This window comes from Salarias fasciatus, chromosome 23 (genome assembly GCF_902148845.1).
Source record: "Salarias fasciatus chromosome 23, fSalaFa1.1, whole genome shotgun sequence".
Taxonomy (NCBI): domain Eukaryota; kingdom Metazoa; phylum Chordata; class Actinopteri; order Blenniiformes; family Blenniidae; genus Salarias; species Salarias fasciatus.
Window position 1 is genome coordinate 20344091 of NC_043766.1, and position 22145 is coordinate 20366235.

Consider the following 22145-nt stretch of genomic DNA (forward strand, 5'->3'; position numbering starts at 1 on the left):
CTTGCTTTGTAATTTCTCTGTGTTGCATCATATTTCTTCCTTTCATCTTTTTTCTACATAAAAGATTAAGTTGTAGAGCTTCGTATTTGGTGAAATGTATATTATAGATTATTATTTCCACATTCTATTTATTCCTCTTCGATCCGATAGCATTTAATTTTTGTAACTCCACCGCCTACCCCCTCCCTACATACGGCCCCCTTTACTGTAAATCTCGACACTCTCTGATTTGAACCGAGCCCTGCAATGCCTCAGAACCTCCAGCTGGTGTCAGTGTTTCCCCACAGCTGGAACTCTTTGTGGCCCGAGATGCCATTGCCTAAAAATACAAGCTGCAATATTGGCTGTTCGACACAAATAGAGACGTACTTGGACGCTCCCCAGCTCCATCATGGCGCTCTCTCCTGTGTGATGCCGCTTCAGAGGGTTGAATCTCACCGGCGCGCGTGCCAGGTGTCAGAATGCCGTGAACATGTTCGTGCTTTGAGTCCTCGCCACAAAGAGGAGCGGGACAGCGCGCGGCGGAAGCGTCCCCTTTAAGGCCGTTTTGGAATAATTAATGACGTCGCGCTGTAAACACGACCGACGCTCAGCTGCGTGGCCGAAGCATCCTCAGACCCAGAGCCCGAAGAACCTCTCCGGGCATCCTTTCAGGCTCATCTCGGGACCGGACTGCGAGGCAGGCGGGCGGACAGGCTTTGAAATAACCGGCGGCTTTACCTCGACTCTCTTATGCGGTCTCTAAAACCAAGACGACTTTGCTGCATCTGTCCTACAAAGTGCCATGGCTAGAAAAACGGACATCCCCTCCTCTTACTATGGTGAGTCGGTTCGTCTTTGTTGTGAACGCCAGGATTATTGTCCTTTGTGCTGAAAAATGCCATGACAGCAGTAAAAAAAACACGACAATTGATCCTTAAGTGTGATCCGTAACCGTGATAGCTAGCCTACATTGTCAGTCGCTAACTATTGCGGGGCTATGTAATGACTGACATCGAATACGCAGTAGCGTACTACATACCCTCTACAGACGGGGATTGTTCAAATCTACTGACTTGACGAGTTTTCCTCAGAGTTTTCGCTGCAAATCAACCCCGAAAATGTATTTAGCGTCAAATAACTTCAGTGACACGATAAATCTGCCGCTGTGTCGTTTACCTGGCGTAAATAAAAAAAAGTGCTCGGAATAGGAGATGGTTGACTGTGTCGGTAATGCCTCCACTTAACCATCACCAGTCTTTGTTGTGAACGTCGTTATGTTTCCCTCTCTAAACTGCATTGACAGCGTTGTATAGGCATGGCTTTGTTACAGCTGCACTACACTGTGAGCTGTCATTGTTTTGGTCGAGTTGTTGTTGTTTTTTTCCCCCCACCAGGACGCTGATGAATCGTGAAAATGTCATTGACTTTCTCAAAATTCTTATTCTGAGATTTGACAGCGTGACAAATGTCTTAATCTACCAAGAACAAAACAGGTAATCATCTGACTTTTATTCACAGATTTGAGATGATGGCCACGTTTAGGTGTTTTGTTTTTGTTCTCAAGTTCTTCAAAGATGTTATATTTGCTTCATATCTAATCAGTTACTTAATATCGTCAATAGTTTTTGCTAGAAATACCTCAGGTCTAGCTTCTTGGCATTTCCCTTTGTTTCTTCTGATATCTTGTTCCTTATCATTTTGTACTGCCTCTATAATTATTTATGCCCTTAGTTACCCTCAAGATTGTTAAAAGGAGATTTTGGAATATGTGCATTCACAGCACAAAGTATAACCCTCTCTTCATTCTCTGCCCAGTTGAGGTTTAAATTAAAGGTAAAAGCAGTGTCTTCTGTTCAGCAGTTGTAGTAACAAAGGCTTTTTTGTCTCCAAATGGCATTTTGACTGCATTGAGGGTATTATGGATATCTTTAATCCTTGTGCAGATTTTTTTTGTCCATTAGCCTGCCTTAGTGATCATTGTTGTTGTTCATCAAAGCAATATAATCCTTTATCAACACCAGATGCCACACAGACAGCAATATTTTTTTTCTGAAACAAAGAAAGACCTGCACTGGTGCCAGACTAGTGCCAGCTAAGATTTGATGCTGTATTCATATTTGAATTCATAATAGATAGTGGAATAACTCGCACTTCTTTCCCAATTGTAGTCATTTTGAGCAGTTGTGATACACTGTAAGTGTATCCTTCCTCCATCCTTCCATCTTTTGCTCTGCTTCATTCAACTTGGGGTTGTCCAAGCTGTCCTGGACAGCCCACAAGTCCATCATATTTATGCTTACGGGCAAGTTTGGAGTGTCAGTGTACTTCAGTTGTATATTTCTGGGCTATGGCCAGAAACTGGAATACTCACAGAAAATCAATGGACGCATGAAAAGAACATGTAAACTCCACAGAGAAATAACTCAGAATCAAAGCAGATATGCTCAGTTCATGGTTACAGTGCTAACTGCTCTACTACCACTGTTACAAATGCCAGGTTAGAGAAGATTAATCTTTTTCCTTCTTCTTCAACCTTGCCTCTCATGTGTGTTTTCCAAGCAAAGGTTTAAATTGCCTGAAGCCAAAAAAAACTGAAAGCCATGGTTTACTTTTTACAAGTAAACAGAGTGAACTCTTCAAAATCAGTCAATTAGAAATCAGCAAATAGTGTAGCAGGCCTATATTTAACTTTTTGAGTGAGATATCCAAACAAATCCCTTGAGAAAAAGTCCCCATATTGAAGTTTTCCCCAGTGATGATATAACACACCTAGAAAATATCCATTCCTAATTGCCCTAATCCAAGGTTACATGGTGGTGTAGTGGTTCACGCTCTTGCCTCACATCGAGAATGTTAATGAAGTGATCTGACCATGACAACTGTTTTGTGTGAAGTTTAAATGTTTTGCCTGTGCATGTGTCCAGATACCCCTGTTTTCTTACAGTCTGATAACATGCATATTCACTAATTTGGTGTCTATTCATAGCTGTTGATGTGTTGTTGTGGTTGTGATATTTACATGTAGTTGCTATCGTAAGTGGGCTCCTGACAGCCTCAGATGAGGGAAAGCTATTGTTTCTTCCTTTTTTTTTCCCTTTCACATCCTGACCTGGTAAGTCCCTGAGACCTCATGACTCCAGCACTCTGTCAATCAGCACAGCAGCCTGTCAGCTGCAGTTGATTCTCTCTGCTCTCCCCAGACATACTGTCCACCATTGGGTTTTGGGAACATCAATCCCTCTTTTCCCTTTTCACAAGTTGAGGCTGATGCTTTATATTGTGCTGTGAAAAATGTGCTACAAAAATAGATCAAGTATGAAGTTTGTCTTTTGTGTAAATAAATCTTACTGCAGTAGAGAAAGTTATTCAGTAACAAATGATTTATTTACATGTATGTAATGCATGTATACATGCAGTATGCATTATGTGCATTCTATAATTGCCTCATCATCATCTACTCTACTGCGCTGGGGCTTGCCCTCTTGAGCATTATATAGATTTTAGAGAAAAAATAATTAATAAACATTATTTTTGCTCTAACAGCATCCTAGAGTTTAGAGTGGCTCAGGATGGAGTTGTGGTGCCTCTCAGTGTTTAGGTTACCTGCTTTATGCTTTTGCATCCCTGACACTTCTGTTCCAGTTTAGACTACTGTAAGTTATATGTTATGTGTCTTACAACTACAACATCTTCAGCAAAAACATCAAAAAGGCAAGTTCCATGTCAGAACAGTGAAGCAAGACTTAGGTTGGAAACAATACTTCACACAATGCATTTTCATGAGCTTAGATTCGAACTGAATTGCGTGATGAGATGCATTTTTCGCAGTTTAGCTTTGTTTAGTCCTTCGCTTCGCTTTCAATGCTAGGCAGTCTAGCATTACCAATTCAGCAGAAGTAGAAAAAGCAAAGGCATAATTTTTTAATGGACAGTTGTCAAAAGAAATACTTTGTGGGGGAGCTGCTTCTGTTCTCACTTTCCTTCTCATCAAGAAACCCACCTAGTTTCTTGAAATCTATCTTATGAAATCGTAAACTGGGGTAGAGGTAAACAATGCTTAATAAAGAGGCGGAATCAGAAATGATGGTACTGTCAAATTATAGCATATGATTTTTTTTATTTTCCTTCTAATAAATGAGAAAACAAAATTTGTTTGTACAGTGATGATTATATCCCATGTGAAAAGACATGAAAGCGAGCCTTGTTGCCATCCCCTCACAACCATCCTGCACTTGAACAGCAGCCATATTCCAGTGTGCTCTTGAGGCTACTATATTATATAATGCTTCTATGTGCCAAGTATTCAGAGGGGTTATACTGTACCGCCGAAATGTTCAGTCAGTCAGAAAAGTAGAAAAGTAGCTCATAATCATTCTGTGACAGGTTTGTAAGTAACCATGTAGATATGAGTTCCATTCACGAGTCCAAGTGTTGAGTTGGGCAGTCTGTTAATTAACAAATTTCTCGCATGGGCGGTTTCTTTGAACGCTGTGTTTTTATACTGAGTGAATGCAGAAAGCTACGAGCAGCGGTTGTGATTCAGAAAAATTGTAGCCTCTTCTTGTGAAATTCTAAGAAGAAAGCTGCATGGGTGAAAGTGCTATTATAGGCTTTTTACATGTCACTGTTCCTGAAAATACCTGTTTTACATTTTGAGACAGGTGCTCATGCCGCATACACATTCTACTAGTTTTCGTGGCATTCTTTTTCATTATTTCTAACATGGCTAAGTCCTTTGCCACTAATTTTGTGTTTATTTTCATAAACAAAAGCCAAATTAGTTGGTGGATGCTTAAAGTTTAATATTGCTATCAATAATAGAATGAGTTCATAAGTCTTTTTGGAGTTTTATCTCTGCACAGATGGCAGAGAGGTTTTGAGTCTATTGTGTGTGCAGTAAGAGTTGAAATGACTGGAATTATCATTCGGACTTACTTGCCAAATGATGCAGCTTACTGTATTGAAATGAACGAGTTGCTATCCCTAATGTGAAATAGTCTCTCTGTTCTGATGTTGTAAACATGATTAGCTGCAGGTGAGAACCATGCTAATTACTTAGCTGTCTGTATCTCTTTCTTTGGATCTTTGTGCTTATTCAGGGTCTGATAAAAGAATTCCCTGATTAATGAAGAAAACTTGCAATATTCATTTTGATTAAAGTAAAACCCTGACCCTCCACAACAGTGTAGAAATGCAGGGTACACCATGAGCAAGTCACCAATCCATCAGACAGCAAACATGGAGACACACAGCATGTGGTCCATTTACAGATATAAATTGACCTAAAATCCATTATGCATTATTTTATAACGTGGAAGAAATTGGATTACCCTGAGAAAGCACGTGCTCACACATCGGTGCATGCAAGCTCCACACAGCGGATAAAACTTTGATATTTTTCCTTAATGTATGTGTGGTGTACAATACAAGCTCAAGAAAAAATGTTTTAAACCAAAGTTGCATCCTCACTGCTGTTCTACTGCAGAATGCTTCGGCACATGAGACCTGTAAATGTTTGAATGTTAGCCTGAAATTATTTTTTCTGTGAAGATAAACATGAAAATCTTAATCTTGATCTTAATTAGTCATTTAGTCATTACTGAGTCTTAAAATCTAATTTTCCTAAGACATGCAAATAAGCCTGCCTACAGGGTGAGATTTTCTGCTGTAACCAGTTTCTGTGGAAATTAGCATGTACATGTGATACTAATGGAGTGGCCTGCCTTCCTTCTGAGCGTTTCTGAAGATACCAAAACCTAAGCTATAATGATATTAAGAAAAATGTAGAATTAAATATAAGAGTGTGAAAAGATTGCTCTGAAAACTGATTGAGAATGCTAAATGTATTGTAAAAGGTGACCTTTATATATTGGTTGGTTGGTAAATGTCTATGTTTTCATTTCACCTTAGTTTAATTCATTTTTTGATATCAAAGCCTATGGTAAAGTCCTTTTAAACCTGGCAGAAGCCAGTTGAGCCTGTCACTGATCTACGGTAGCAGTAGCAAGTCTCATTTCACAGAAACTCTGGGTTGCCACTGACATGCCTGGAGGCTCCCACAGAAGTAACCAAGGTCACAAAGCCCCAGCCACAACACTGCTACTTCTCAGCTTGAAGCAGCAGGCCTGGCTGTCAACATTTGACACTCCAATGCTAACTCCTCTTTTGGGAGTTCAGTCCCAGCCTGGATACCACAATTCACTGCATTTGAAGGAATATCAGCCAGCACTATATCTGTGCTTCTTTCTGGAAAGATACACAGTAAATATGGCTCATGCACTAATAGGAGCGAAATCAGTGGCCTGCTAAGTCTCATATTCTAAGTACACAGTCCTCAGCCATCTGCTAATAGTTGAGCAGACCCCAAGAGGCTCTTCAAAGGAAACCCAAACCAGAGATCGGCATGTTGTTTTCTTGTCTCGATAAGGAGACAAGCACTTAAAGGGTTGTACTGTTCTCCAGAGAGGGAGAATACAAGCAAGGCGTAAAGGATGTTTCTAGATACAGAAGGGCAACTGAAGAAAGACAGAGGCACAAGAGTGTTGGCGTTACATGGAGAGTGGTTGTGTGTATTTTTTTTCCTCCTGGTTTTAATGTGGAAAAAAGTGCTGTCTAGTGCAGTAACTGCTGTGATTTTTTCCACAGATTAAATTTCTGATTTCAGAGAATTATGGGAGACTTTCCAGAAGGTGATAATGTTCCAAATTCATGGGAGTATGAATATGTCTCTGTTTCATGTGCGCATGGTATGGTTAGTGGAGCGAAAGAGTTGTTTCTCTCAGGGGAAAAACTTGCCAGTAAATATATCCTGCATGACCCCATGTGACCTCTGTGTGTGCAACTTTTTCTGGTTCAACTGTGAAACTTTGACAGAGATCTTTTACCCTAAAGACTATTTCTTGCCAGTCTCTTATCCTATCAAAGCTGTACCATGCCTTTTATCTTTGTGGCAGGGATCCAACCAAGCAACTTTGTTACTAGTATGCTGTTCGCTACCACACTGATGCTGCAGAAGAAAGTGGGATACTTCTAGTTTTTAAATACAGACTAGAGAAAAACACAAAGCCCCAAAGCCATATTACTGATGTTGCTTTCCTCTATGGATTGGCAGAAGCCAGTGCTTTCATCAAAAATGAATGAGTATACTGTACACAGCAGTCAGACTCACAGACCGTGCCTACCCTGCTGAGCACCATCATTATGCTGAATTTTTAAAATTTCAGTTTTTTTTTTCTTCTTCTTTTTCATGTGAGCCTAACATAGCTTGGACAGAGGTGCACTCACAACTCTCCAACACTCCACTCTACACGTCTTGAAAATGTTTATAAATACGCAGTGCAAAAACAACAAGAAAAAAAGTTTTTTCCGAATGGCCCCTCTGACCCGTCCCGTGTAGAGCACCTGCAATGTTCGAACTGTTTGCCTGACCGCGGTATGAAAGAGGCCTGTGTTGGACAGTGAAGCCAGGGGACACTGGTGCCTGTGTTTGCCTGCGTTGATGTGTCTATGTACTGGATGTGTTTATGGAGACGAAAAAAGAATCTACTACATTATATGTCAAACGAAAGATTTATGGCCCCCCAATAAACCCCTCCCCTCGCCATTTGTGGACCATTTGTCCACCATATGTCCACTGCGCATTTGTCCCCCCCCCCCCCCCCCCCCCCCAAACTTCCTTCCGTCGGAGGTCTTTTGAAGTTTTTACGACGGGTTAGGTGTTGACACATCTGAAGGGATGAGTAGGAGCCAGACAGTCGGTTAGAGGGGGGTGAATTTAAATTGAGATGGCGGAGAAGTGTGTCATGAAGAGGTTATATTACAAGCCGAGTCATCCTGGTAGTTTCGGCGGGGTAGAGCGGCTTCATAAAGCGGTTCAAGATGAGACGGGAAAGAAAGTTAGGGTGGAAGATGTGAAAGACTTTTTATCATCTCAAGACACCTATACTCTGCATAAACCGGCTAGGGTACATTTTCCAAGGAACAGAGTTTTTGTTACAAGACCTCTCAAACGGTTTCAGGCAGACCTTTGCGATATGCGAGCGTTAGCGGATGAAAATGATGGGTATAGTTATTTACTCACGGTCATCGATGTGTTTTCCAAATTAGCGTACGTGCGAGCTTTGAGAAAGAAGACTGCGGCGGAGGTGATGTCTGCCTTTGAATCCGTCTTTCGCGAGAGCAAGACGCCTGAAAAACTACAGACTGATGCAGGAAGAGAATTTTTCAACAAAAGTTTCAAGATTCTGATGAGGAAACACAACATCGTACATTTTGCCACAGCCAGTGATCTAAAAGCCTGCGTGGTTGAAAGATTTAACCGAACGTTAAAGACCAGAATGTGGAGATATTTCACTGCTAAGAACACTAGACGGTACGTGGAAGTCCTGCCAGACTTAGTAAAAAGCTATAATAACACTCACCACAGCAGTATAAAAATGTGCCCGGTTGATGTGCTGAAGGGCCTTCAAGTGTTTCACAATTTGTACGGTACTCCTACACCACGAGATAAGAGAAAACAAAAATAAAGGCAGGATTTAAGGAGGGCGATGTTGTCAGAATATCCAAGTTGCGAGAGGCCTTCGATAAAAAATACGAATAGTGATTCACGAACAAAGTATTTACGGTGTCAGAATGCATTCCGCGTACTCCACCGGTATACGAACTCAAAGATTATGACAGCGAAGCGATCGAAGGTTCATTCTATGAGCCGGAGCTGCAGAAAGTGAAAAAAGACTCATTAACATTTTTCAATCATACAATTTTCAAACAGGCTGTTAGATATTACATTTTACTACAAACAGATATGTCCGGGTGTCTGTAGCACTTTAGATGGTTATATGACCTTTTTAAAGCTCTCCAGAGGTGAACCTAAAAATTATGATCTAAAAAAGAAACTCAGGTTTCATCTTAACATAGAAAGCAAATAATCAAAAGTGCTACTATCTGTGACCTGAAGATAACCAAATCTGCTCCTAACTTGAAATTTTAAGTTACTGCTCTCAAAACTTTGAAACATGTAGCGTCCTTTGTGATAAGCATCGTGAAATTCTCTGATGTTTCCCAGTTAACGTGATCACTGGAAAACCTTCACATCCACCCAAGTTCTAATATATAGATCTGAAAATACAACTCAAAAGGAGGGAAGGTTTTTAAAAAAGTGTATAAAATACAAGAAAAGGTATAAATGAATAGTAAAATCATTCAAAGACAGAGTCTCATTCTAAATATTCAAAATAAAGCCACACAAACTTAATCAGGAAGCGTAGACACGCGCTTGAATAAAAACAGAATAACTGGTTGATAATTTTCACAAACTCAAATTCAATTTTCTGTATAAGAGACAATAATGATGTTGTCGATGTACGCCAAACAAAACCGAGTCAACAGGTAATGTCAGCTTTGAAAGCTGCTGTCTCACAGCTGCAGCGCAGACGGTTGGACTGTCCAAAAAAAAACAACAAAAAAAAACAACGTTAATCTTGTAAAGCGATATTGTTGGTCACAGAAGGTGAAACTAAACAAATCCTATGTATTCCTGTGTACAGCAGAACACAAATACACAACTGTGTACCATTTCGCTCTGGCTGCTACTGATACTAAGATAGCATTAACATCTGGTACAACCGGAGTTAAAGGAATGACGCTGACATTTATTTATTTTTCCTGTGCAAATCTGTACTTCTTTGTTCCTGGTTTCAAAAATGGGGTTTATTGGGGTGTTGTTTGGAGACAGACATGACACTCCTCGTTTCAGCATTGTTTGAACCACTGGTCTGATCCCCAGTTCTTTTTCCTTTGATAAGGACTACTGTTTAACACAAACAGGATATTTCGCATAGTTAATTGTTGCTTGATAAGGTTCCACAGCCAGCAATCCTACATGATTTGCAAATACAGATTTTCTTCCCCTTTCTAACAAATCCACAGAAACATTACCAAAGAACAAAATATGACAACCCCTTGTAAGAGCAGCATTATATAAGAACAAAGAAAGAACAAAATAAAGTGCTTAGTTTAAGAAACAAATACAATCATCAGCTTTACATACCTTCTCCTGTAGCAATTTCTTTTCTGAACAGTCTCAACCAGTTGCACAAGAAACAGAATTTCAACTCAATATACATTTTCTCACTCTTTTTCTACTCTGACAGACAGTAATCACTCCGTGCTGCAGTTTGCGCCGCTGTTTTAGATGGTGTAAAGATTAGTTGTGCGTCAACTCTTGCCTGTATCTTCTTGATAGCACTCCCTACATATAACGTGACTCTGTTGCTCATCTGATACTTTAAAACTGAACCATCTCCGAATTACTGAGCCACTGTTGTTTTTTTTTTTTTTTTTTACTGAATGGGGTTTTTATTGGGGTGTTGTTTGGAGACACACAATGACTCCTCGTGTCAGCAGTGTTTGAACCACTGGTCTGACCCCATTTCTTTTTCCATTTGATCAGGGATACTGTTTTAACAAACAGGATATTCCGCATAGTTAATTGTTGCTTGATAAGGTTCCATACCCAGCAGTCCTACATGATCTGCGTGCTGCGTCCATAATTTAGATGGAACAGACGCTCAAACTGACAGAGGTTGTAACAACACATCCAGCTGAATGAACTTCTGCTTTCATTGTATTTTGCAGGATTTTAATGAACAAAAATGTAAAGTGTCCTCATCATACGACCAAACAATAACATTTTAGTTGCTATCTTCATCATCTGGTTGTCTATGAAGAAACTGGTAACAAATGTCAAGCATTTTAGTCCCAGTGATCACTTGTAACTGCACTTTGAAGTTTTTACGATGGGTCAGGTGTTGAGGAGATGAGCAGGAGCAAGACAGACGGATAGAGGGGGGTGAATTTATATTGTACTGAGAAAAGCGTGCCATGAAGAAAGTTAGGGTGGAAGATGTGAAAGATTTTTTTTATCATCTCAAGACACCTGTACTCTGCATAAACCGGCCAGGGTACATTTTCCAAGGAACAGAGTTTTTGTTACAAGACCTCTCAAACAGTTTCAGGCAGACCTTTGCGATAGGAAGACGGGCTCACCTTTCCTCCTCTCCTCTCTTTCATCCTCTGGTTGTCTATGAAGAAACTGGTAACAAATGTCAAGCATTTTAGTCACTGACCCAATGATCATTTGTAACTGCACAGATGAATGGTTCAATGTTTCCGTGCACATCTTTTAATAATAACATCAGTCCCTCTGGAGAGAGAGAGAGACAAACAGTATTTGTGGACTTTCTACTCTGTCTGAGAATGGTTTATCTACTGGTCTGCTTGACAGGATGCTAATGTTCTGATTCCCTCTATTGTGAACAGTCAAGTCACCACATCAACATTTAGAAAAACAGAGGCTGCTTTCTGCCAAACAGTGAAATATTGGCCTACCGTCTGATGTATGTTTGGAATGTTTTACTGTTACTCACTCTGGAGCACAAATTCTATATAATCTTAATTTTGATAGCATATCTTTTTCCTAAATCACAAACACATGTTGAAATTTCCAGCCATCTCTCTCGACCGATAACAGTTTTGACAGCGGTTCTCTTGGTGGGACACCAGAAATGCTGACAGTTTGAACAGTGTCATTACTTCATGGACAGTATATCTCCTGTTGACGAATAGAAGAGAGAAATGCACCTACATTTCCGAGAAACTTTTTTGGTTTCCCTTTAATGTTTAAACAAATCTTTGGTATTTTCTACCGCTGTATTTGAAACTTGTGCCTGAATAACCATCATCATTATTATTATTTGATCACCGTCAGCGTCCCAATACTGTCGACCGCTTCATTGTGTAGAAGTTTTTCTCCACAGAAAGGAAACTGCTCTCTGTTCTGGTGTAATGTTTGTCTTTGGTACTTGTTGAGTTTTGGCCTTGATTCAACACTTGTGGCACTCCGGAGGGTCTAGCTACTTTAGCTTCATCTCTTTTTTTTTCCTTTGCTCACAGTCTCTGGTAATGGCATGCATCATTGAGGTTTCTTCCCCCTTGCCAGTTTTTGATCATTAGTATTATTATAATAACATCGGCCCCTAAATCGTCGTTGATTTGGTCTCATCCTGTCTCGTCCTCATCCTCTGAAGCCTGGTAGTGTTGATACAAACGGTCTATACTCTCCCAGAGTTGTGTACAGCATGAATCTTAGCTTTTTCTTTTTTCTTTTTTTTTTGGATTTGCAAACAATCCAGTTGCATCTAATTCTCTATTCCTTTTCCGTAATCCCACAGGACTCATTGAAAACACGTCAGGGGTTGCTAATTCTTTAAAGTATCAGCATCCTGTGTTCCCAGTCCATTAATGATCATTGACACAAAGAAAGGTTCGGCTTTATGCGACACTTTTAATTTGACCATTTCTTTCCAACATTTAAGAAATCTTTCTGCATATTCAGACACCTGTTCATCAGTCCGTTTCATCTGCTAAAGTAAGAAGCTTTTCCATAACTTTGTCATGTATCGTTCACCATAAAGTCCACTCATTTGAGAACAGGAATTCCAGAGCAGTTTCTCAGCATGATCTATTTGCACAGGGGGGTTACTGACTCCATCGTAAGAATAAAGATTGCTTCACTAGGGAGCAGGAAATGGTTGTAGTACAGGCCTGCAAGAATGCCCCGGATGAAAGAAATAAGTTAGATTAGATTCCCTCGTTCCGTGTCTTCTCACAGAATGTTCTTTAAAGCATCTGAGTATCGACCCGTGTTGCTGTTTTTGGGGCCAGTTGTATTCCGGGGCATTCTTGCAGGCCTGTACTACAACCATTTCCTGCTCCTTAGTGAAGCAATCTTTATTCTTACGATGGAGTCAGTAACCCCCCTGTGCAAATAGATCATGCTGAGAAACTGCTCTGGAATTCCTGTTCTCAAATGAGTGGACTTTATGGTGAACGATACATGACAAAGTTATGGAAAAGCTTCTTACTTTAGCAGATGAAACGGACTGATGAACAGGTGTCTGAATATGCAGAAAGATTTCTTAAATGTTGGAAAGAAATGGTCAAATTAAAAGTGTCGCATAAAGCCGAACCTTTCTTTGTGTCAATGATCATTAATGGACTGGGAACACAGGATGCTGATACTTTAAAGAATTAGCAACCCCTGACGTGTTTTCAATGAGTCCTGTGGGATTACGGAAAAGGAATAGAGAATTAGATGCAACTGGATTGTTTGCAAATCCAAAAAAAAAAGAAAAAAGAAAAAGCTAAGATTCATGCTGTACACAACTCTGGGAGAGTATAGACCGTTTGTATCAACACTACCAGGCTTCAGAGGATGAGGACGAGACAGGATGAGACCAAATCAACGACGATTTAGGGGCCGATGTTATTATAATAATACTAATGATCAAAAACTGGCAAGGGGGAAGAAACCTCAATGATGCATGCCATTACCAGAGACTGTGAGCAAAGGAAAAAAAAAGAGATGAAGCTAAAGTAGCTAGACCCTCCGGAGTGCCACAAGTGTTGAATCAAGGCCAAAACTCAACAAGTACCAAAGACAAACATTACACCAGAACAGAGAGCAGTTTCCTTTCTGTGGAGAAAAACTTCTACACAATGAAGCGGTCGACAGTATTGGGACGCTGACGGTGATCAAATAATAATAATGATGATGGTTATTCAGGCACAAGTTTCAAATACAGCGGTAGAAAATACCAAAGATTTGTTTAAACATTAAAGGGAAACCAAAAAAGTTTCTCGGAAATGTAGGTGCATTTCTCTCTTCTATTCGTCAACAGGAGATATACTGTCCATGAAGTAATGACACTGTTCAAACTGTCAGCATTTCTGGTGTCCCACCAAGAGAACCGCTGTCAAAACTGTTATCGGTCGAGAGAGATGGCTGGAAATTTCAACATGTGTTTGTGATTTAGGAAAAAGATATGCTATCAAAATTAAGATTATATAGAATTTGTGCTCCAGAGTGAGTAACAGTAAAACATTCCAAACATACATCAGACGGTAGGCCAATATTTCACTGTTTGGCAGAAAGCAGCCTCTGTTTTTCTAAATGTTGATGTGGTGACTTGACTGTTCACAATAGAGGGAATCAGAACATTAGCATCCTGTCAAGCAGACCAGTAGATAAACCATTCTCAGACAGAGTAGAAAGTCCACAAATACTGTTTGTCTCTCTCTCTCTCCAGAGGGACTGATGTTATTATTAAAAGATGTGCACGGAAACATTGAACCATTCATCTGTGCAGTTACAAATGATCATTGGGTCAGTGACTAAAATGCTTGACATTTGTTACCAGTTTCTTCATAGACAACCAGAGGATGAAAGAGAGGAGAGGAGGAAAGGTGAGCCCGTCTTCCTATCGCAAAGGTCTGCCTGAAACTGTTTGAGAGGTCTTGTAACAAAAACTCTGTTCCTTGGAAAATGTACCCTGGCCGGTTTATGCAGAGTACAGGTGTCTTGAGATGATAAAAAAAATCTTTCACATCTTCCACCCTAACTTTCTTCATGGCACGCTTTTCTCAGTACAATATAAATTCACCCCCCTCTATCCGTCTGTCTTGCTCCTGCTCATCTCCTCAACACCTGACCCATCGTAAAAACTTCAAAGTGCAGTTACAAGTGATCACTGGGACTAAAATGCTTGACATTTGTTACCAGTTTCTTCATAGACAACCAGATGATGAAGATAGCAACTAAAATGTTATTGTTTGGTCGTATGATGAGGACACTTTACATTTTTGTTCATTAAAATCCTGCAAAATACAATGAAAGCAGAAGTTCATTCAGCTGGATGTGTTGTTACAACCTCTGTCAGTTTGAGCGTCTGTTCCATCTAAATTATGGACGCAGCACGCAGATCATGTAGGACTGCTGGGTATGGAACCTTATCAAGCAACAATTAACTATGCGGAATATCCTGTTTGTTAAAACAGTATCCCTGATCAAATGGAAAAAGAAATGGGGTCAGACCAGTGGTTCAAACACTGCTGACACGAGGAGTCATTGTGTGTCTCCAAACAACACCCCAATAAAAACCCCATTCAGTAAAAAAAAAAAAAAAACAACAGTGGCTCAGTAATTCGGAGATGGTTCAGTTTTAAAGTATCAGATGAGCAACAGAGTCACGTTATATGTAGGGAGTGCTATCAAGAAGATACAGGCAAGAGTTGACGCACAACTAATCTTTACACCATCTAAAACAGCGGCGCAAACTGCAGCACGGAGTGATTACTGTCTGTCAGAGTAGAAAAAGAGTGAGAAAATGTATATTGAGTTGAAATTCTGTTTCTTGTGCAACTGGTTGAGACTGTTCAGAAAAGAAATTGCTACAGGAGAAGGTATGTAAAGCTGATGATTGTATTTGTTTCTTAAACTAAGCACTTTATTTTGTTCTTTCTTTGTTCTTATATAATGCTGCTCTTACAAGGGGTTGTCATATTTTGTTCTTTGGTAATGTTTCTGTGGATTTGTTAGAAAGGGGAAGAAAATCTGTATTTGCAAATCATGTAGGATTGCTGGCTGTGGAACCTTATCAAGCAACAATTAACTATGCGAAATATCCTGTTTGTGTTAAACAGTAGTCCTTATCAAAGGAAAAAGAACTGGGGATCAGACCAGTGGTTCAAACAATGCTGAAACGAGGAGTGTCATGTCTGTCTCCAAACAACACCCCAATAAACCCCATTTTTGAAACCAGGAACAAAGAAGTACAGATTTGCACAGGAAAAATAAATAAATGTCAGCGTCATTCCTTTAACTCCGGTTGTACCAGATGTTAATGCTATCTTAGTATCAGTAGCAGCCAGAGCGAAATGGTACACAGTTGTGTATTTGTGTTCTGCTGTACACAGGAATACATAGGATTTGTTTAGTTTCACCTTCTGTGACCAACAATATCGCTTTACAAGATTAACGTTGTTTTTTTTTGTTGTTTTTTTTTGGACAGTCCAACCGTCTGCGCTGCAGCTGTGAGACAGCAGCTTTCAAAGCTGACATTACCTGTTGACTCGGTTTTGTTTGGCGTACATCGACAACATCATTATTGTCTCTTATACAGAAAATTGAATTTGAGTTTGTGAAAATTATCAACCAGTTATTCTGTTTTTATTCAAGCGCGTGTCTACGCTTCCTGATTAAGTTTGTGTGGCTTTATTTTGAATATTTAGAATGAGACTCTGTCTTTGAATGATTTTACTATTCATTTATACCTTTTCTTGTATTTTATACACTTTTTTAAAAACCTTCCCTCCTTTTGAGTTGTATTTTCAGATCTATATATTAGAACTTGGGTGGATGTGAAGGTTTTCCAGTGATCACGTTAACTGGGAAACATCAGAGAATTTCACGATGCTTATCACAAAGGACGCTACATGTTTCAAAGTTTTGAGAGCAGTAACTTAAAATTTCAAGTTAGGAGCAGATTTGGTTATCTTCAGGTCACAGATAGTAGCACTTTTGATTATTTGCTTTCTATGTTAAGATGAAACCTGAGTTTCTTTTTTAGATCATAATTTTTAGGTTCACCTCTGGAGAGCTTTAAAAAGGTCATATAACCATCTAAAGTGCTACAGACACCCGGACATATCTGTTTGTAGTAAAATGTAATATCTAACAGCCTGTTTGAAAATTGTATGATTGAAAAATGTTAATGAGTCTTTTTTCACTTTCTGCAGCTCCGGCTCATAGAATGAACCTTCGATCGCTTCGCTGTCATAATCTTTGAGTTCGTATACCGGTGGAGTACGCGGAATGCATTCTGACACCGTAAATACTTTGTTCGTGAATCACTATTCGTATTTTTTATCGAAGGCCTCTCGCAACTTGGATATTCTGACAACATCGCCCTCCTTAAATCCTGCCTTTATTTTTGTTTTCTCTTATCTCGTGGTGTAGGAGTACCGTACAAATTGTGAAACACTTGAAGGCCCTTCAGCACATCAACCGGGCACATTTTTATACTGCTGTGGTGAGTGTTATTATAGCTTTTTACTAAGTCTGGCAGGACTTCCACGTACCGTCTAGTGTTCTTAGCAGTGAAATATCTCCACATTCTGGTCTTTAACGTTCGGTTAAATCTTTCAACCACGCAGGCTTTTAGATCACTGGCTGTGGCAAAATGTACGATGTTGTGTTTCCTCATCAGAATCTTGAAACTTTTGTTGAAAAATTCTCTTCCTGCATCAGTCTGTAGTTTTTCAGGCGTCTTGCTCTCGCGAAAGACGGATTCAAAGGCAGACATCACCTCCGCCGCAGTCTTCTTTCTCAAAGCTCGCACGTACGCTAATTTGGAAAACACATCGATGACCGTGAGTAAATAACTATACCCATCATTTTCATCCGCTAACGCTCGCATATCGCAAAGGTCTGCCTGAAACCGTTTGAGAGGTCTTGTAACAAAAACTCTGTTCCTTGGAAAATGTACCCTAGCCGGTTTATGCAGAGTATAGGTGTCTTGAGATGATAAAAAGTCTTTCACATCTTCCACCCTAACTTTCTTTCCCGTCTCATCTTGAACCGCTTTATGAAGCCGCTCTACCCCGCCGAAACTACCAGGATGACTCGGCTTGTAATATAACCTCTTCATGACACACTTCTCCGCCATCTCAATTTAAATTCACCCCCCTCTAACCGACTGTCTGGCTCCTACTCATCCCTTCAGATGTGTCAACACCTAACCCGTCGTAAAAACTTCAAAAGACCTCCGACGGAAGGAAGTTTGGGGGGGGGGGGGGGGGGGACAAATGCGCAGTGGACATATGGTGGACAAATGGTCCACAAATGGCGAGGGGAGGGGTTTATTGGGGGGCCATAAATCTTTCGTTTGACATATAATGTAGTAGATTCTTTTTTGAGACGATTTGAGAAACTCTGTAAAGGGGAACTGTGGAAGAGTAAAAGTGGGGTAAATAAACAAGAATTGACACTGAAGAGGGTGTATTGTACTCTGCTCTAGTCTTTTCACCCATCTTCTACACCACTTTATACAACTAAGGGTCTCAGGGTGCTGTAGCTCCACTCCAGCTGACTATATGAGTGAAGGTGAGACACACCCAGGACAGGCCACCACTCCATCAGCAAGCAGAAAGACAGACATTCACACTTTACACACACCATGTAACCTCAACACAGTTTTGGACTGTGGAGGGGAAGAAGAACTTCAGAGAAAAGGTATGCGCAAGAAGAACATGCAAACTCCACACAAAAAAGTCCCCTGGAGTTGAACCAGGGCTGGATCAGATATCCAGTCATTGTGATGGTATCTGGATATTAATTTTGAGATCTGAATGTCCCCGTTGCCACTGCTGCCAGTGCATTGGGATGTCCCAATACCACTTTTTGCAGACGAAGTGCAAGTACAAGTATTAATATTTAAGTACCGGTACTTGCCAATACCGAGTACTGACACGAATAATCAATAATACTATTAGTCAAAGCCTATTAATAGTATTGAAATATTGTAGATGACCATCTGCTCTTTACCTGTCAGTTTCTCTGAGCTGATACTGGACTCAACTTCTGCTGATAGCTCTACCTTTTCACGGGAAACAGAGAAAAATATTTGAATATTGATTTTGAAAAGTTCACAAGCGATGTGCATGGAAGAAATACTAAGAAATTACTCCTCAATTAGCGAAGCCTGCTAGAACCAAACCTAACAATTAATTGACAGAGGGACAGGCTTATTACACATGACACATATGCACACAGAACACATGCAAGGTGGCGCGCACACACAATTTTTTTTTTTTTTTTTTGGGCATTCCAATAAGCAGTACACATATGGGATTTACTGTACAATCAAAGGTTGCCTGCAACATATTGACATTATTTAAATGTGTACAAGGCGTCTAAAGAGAACCTGTCTTTGGTTTTAGACAACTTACCTGCTGTGTCTGATGCGTCTTTTTTGGGATGACGGTCCTCGCTGCACACACACACACACACACACACACACACACACACACACACACACACACACACACACACACACACACACACACACTGTTTGTGTGATTGACAGGACTGCTGGTTGGGTGTTAATCAAAACAAATAAATTGAGTGTGGTTACCGTACATGAGTGTTTTTAATTTGAACTAGTTTATTCCAAATTAAGCAATTCAGAATTATATTCACGAGCTTTGTGTTTTCATGGGAAAAACAAAGGAGTAAATACTCTCTAATGCCAGGATCTGCGAAGCGTTCTGATTGGACAGGGGGCGGCTGTGACGCACTGACGTCTCCCAGAAGTAAACAGCGTTTTTCTCTTTTTTGTTTTTCCATTAACTTTGACCCCACAGATTTGAAAATGTCCAAATTGTTTTTTGTCCATCTATCCACTCGTTTCATTATATCCAGTTCTTTTAAAACTGCAGTTTCATAAATTGTCTCCGTACGACTTGAACTGTGGGACTCGGGCCGCCCTCTTGGAATATTGCGTCATCACGGCGGAGCATGAGCACAACTATTGGAATAGTCTCGCTTAGTTTACAGGTAATTCCGCTCCCAAAGGAGAATGAATCAGCCAGTTTATTCGTATTCAAACTTAATTCTGAACAAAGTTTTCAAGTGTTTACATGATCATTTTAGGGCAGAATTAGGATTTACTCTGATTTAAACAGGAATGAAAAGTCCCATGTAAACACACGGATTGTCTTGTTGTTCTCCTCACATGCTGCTGACCTGACTGGCCTCTGATTGGTCTGAAAGAAGACTTGGAAAAAAAGTCAGACAGCTGCGACACCGGCCAAGCAGCAGCATGTAGAAGGGAAAAACAAACTGCTGACATTATTTAATCCTCCAAACAAACATAATGTCCACTTGTGGATACCACACGTGGAAGCGCCGCGCTGCGGCATCTGGTTCTCCCCGGCACTGCGGACTCACTGGTTGATGTGTTGTCGGTATCGGGTGCTGTCATGAGCGAGTATTTGAAGAGTACAGCAAAATAGGTCAGTAAAGGAGCGAGTACCGTTGTTGGTATCAGAATCAATACATCCCTACCACTGCATGAGGCAAATATTCAGATATTTGTCATGAATTGGGCGTGATTATCTGAATCACAAAAAAAATTGGTATTTGGACTAGCCCTAAGTTGAACGAGGCTTAATATTTTTTTTTTTTTTTTAACTAGAAATAATTACTAGAAGTCATTGTCACGGTCCTGTTTGTGAAGCCATAACAGACTGCTCTTTAATATTTGATCAGTGTTTTTTTTTTCCAATATTTTATGTATGTTGTGTAAATTTATGTTGTTCGTCTCTCAGTCCTGCAAATTTATCCTTAGCCACAAACACAGAGAGCTCAGAGGTGAAGATCACTGCCAAAGCTTTTGTCTGGATTTGATGTGTCTGCTGTGTCTTCATCCTGTTAGTTTCAGCCTCAAAGCTTTTGATTACCACCTTGACTGTTGTGTTATGTGTAAATCTTTCACTCATAGTGGAATGTGGAGAAATTATCTAACACTATGTCAATAGAGCAGATGAGCAGTTAGTGGAGATCACAGTGACTCTAGCTGTCCCTGTGTAGCATGCCTGCCAGGCTTTTTCCGAATGTTTTTGACTACAGACCCTCATTCAGCCAGCAGCACACATCCAGTCCACCAGTTTCATCTCCTGCACTGGCAGACTGCAGTGCAGGCTGAACAGCCGTCATCTAATGCAGTGTCGGCTGGTGGCCGGGCATCACTGATTCTTTTTTTCCTTTTTTCTTTTTTCACCACACTCTCTTAACTTCCAACTGAAATCTGTTTCAAAGATCAGAGGATGATGCAGCAGCCAAGTGGAAGTAGCTGGGTTTATGTTGTTAGAGAGAGCAGCGCTCAAAATTAAATGAGTTGACTCAGCTAAAAGTTATTAAAGTGAACAGAGTTGTAAATCTGTCTGCCTCTCTAAATTGATAGTTTTTTTTTAAACAGAGTTTGATTAAACCTTTGATATCTTCTATTTTGTGATTGGCCACCTGTGGGTGTACTTATTGTGAGTGTTTGACAGTATTTAAACTGTGGAGTGATCAAGACACCACTGACTTGACTGAAAAAAATGCATCACAATCTGTCGTTTCACAACTGGTGTTCCTTGATCTCAGTGTGATTCATCTTTCAATTACCATCTGGACTAATCTGTTTTTACTGTGATGCACTGTATACCGGCATGGTTTTCATGATTTCATGCAGCCCACTGAAATAATTTCCGATGACTCTAAAATTGATGCATAGATATTCATTTGGATTTAGCCCAGATTAGCTACCTATACATTTTGCTCACTCACAGCAGCTGTATATTCTATATACCTCTGTGATACAGTATGATGGTTATATAGATGCTGCAACAAAGGTTGGGATTTAAAAGCTATTGTTGGTGAGTTAAGGCACAACAGAGAGGAGCAGATTACTTCTGCCAGGACATCTGTGTTATTGTGAAAGGTGCATTAAAATATATTATTGTCCATTTTGTCCGCTTTGTAAAGCATTACTCTTCTACTGCTCATTACACACTTTTGCATTTAATATATTGGGTAATTCTTTATATAATTAATATTTACCACAGCTCATTTTATAAATGTAATTCTTTTCCATTACAATTAAAATAAGTTCACTTAAAAAAAGGGAAAAATGTTTTTTTTTTTTTTTTCCCCCCAAAAAAACATAATTATCAACATTAACTGAGGGCCATTTTACACTGCTTGAGTTATGGATCCGAAACGGCTACCCAGTGGAAAATTACATCACGCCGTCGAAGCTTCAAGCATAGATATTTGGCCATAGAAATAGCTACTAACATTAGAAATATTGTAATAAACAGCTGTATTTACCCGCAGCTTGAATTAAATTAAAGTTGTGGTGGTTAACTTCAGTTTCAAGAGGTTTAATCATTGTTTTGAGGTTTTAATTTTAAATGGACAGTTAATAGCATGAGATCTTTAGCTGCAGTATTTGAAATGATCAAAAAATACCCCAACAGTGACTTTATCAACCCTTGAGCATTGATGATATATGGAATATGGACGGAACTTAAGTGACGTCACCCATAGCGCTCTGAAATCCCATTTTCAGTCCTTAAGCAGGACGTCTCCATATTAAACATTTGAAAGCAGATGTAAATATGATTGGTCCAGCCTGTCACTTAACCACGTCACGTGGACAGCAGAGGCGCTGTGATTGAGCGATATAAGTAAAACCCGAACCCATAAAATAACATCAACA

The 22145-nt window shown here is 39.9% G+C and overlaps 1 protein-coding gene across 4 annotated transcripts in view; it reads left to right on the forward strand.

Moving 5' to 3' along the window:
- The first annotated feature begins 502 nt into the window (after positions 1-502).
- Positions 503-22145, forward strand: part of slc44a5b (solute carrier family 44 member 5b) — a 44394-nt gene continuing 22751 nt past the window's right edge. For 3 of the 4 annotated variants that reach the window (XM_030083189.1, XM_030083191.1, XM_030083186.1), the window contains exon 1: positions 503-821. In XM_030083189.1, the coding sequence (XP_029939049.1) occupies positions 785-821 (37 nt within the window). In that variant the 5' untranslated portion in view covers positions 503-784. The remainder of the gene's footprint in view (positions 822-22145) is intronic. The other variant, XM_030083190.1, reaches the window with a different exon arrangement.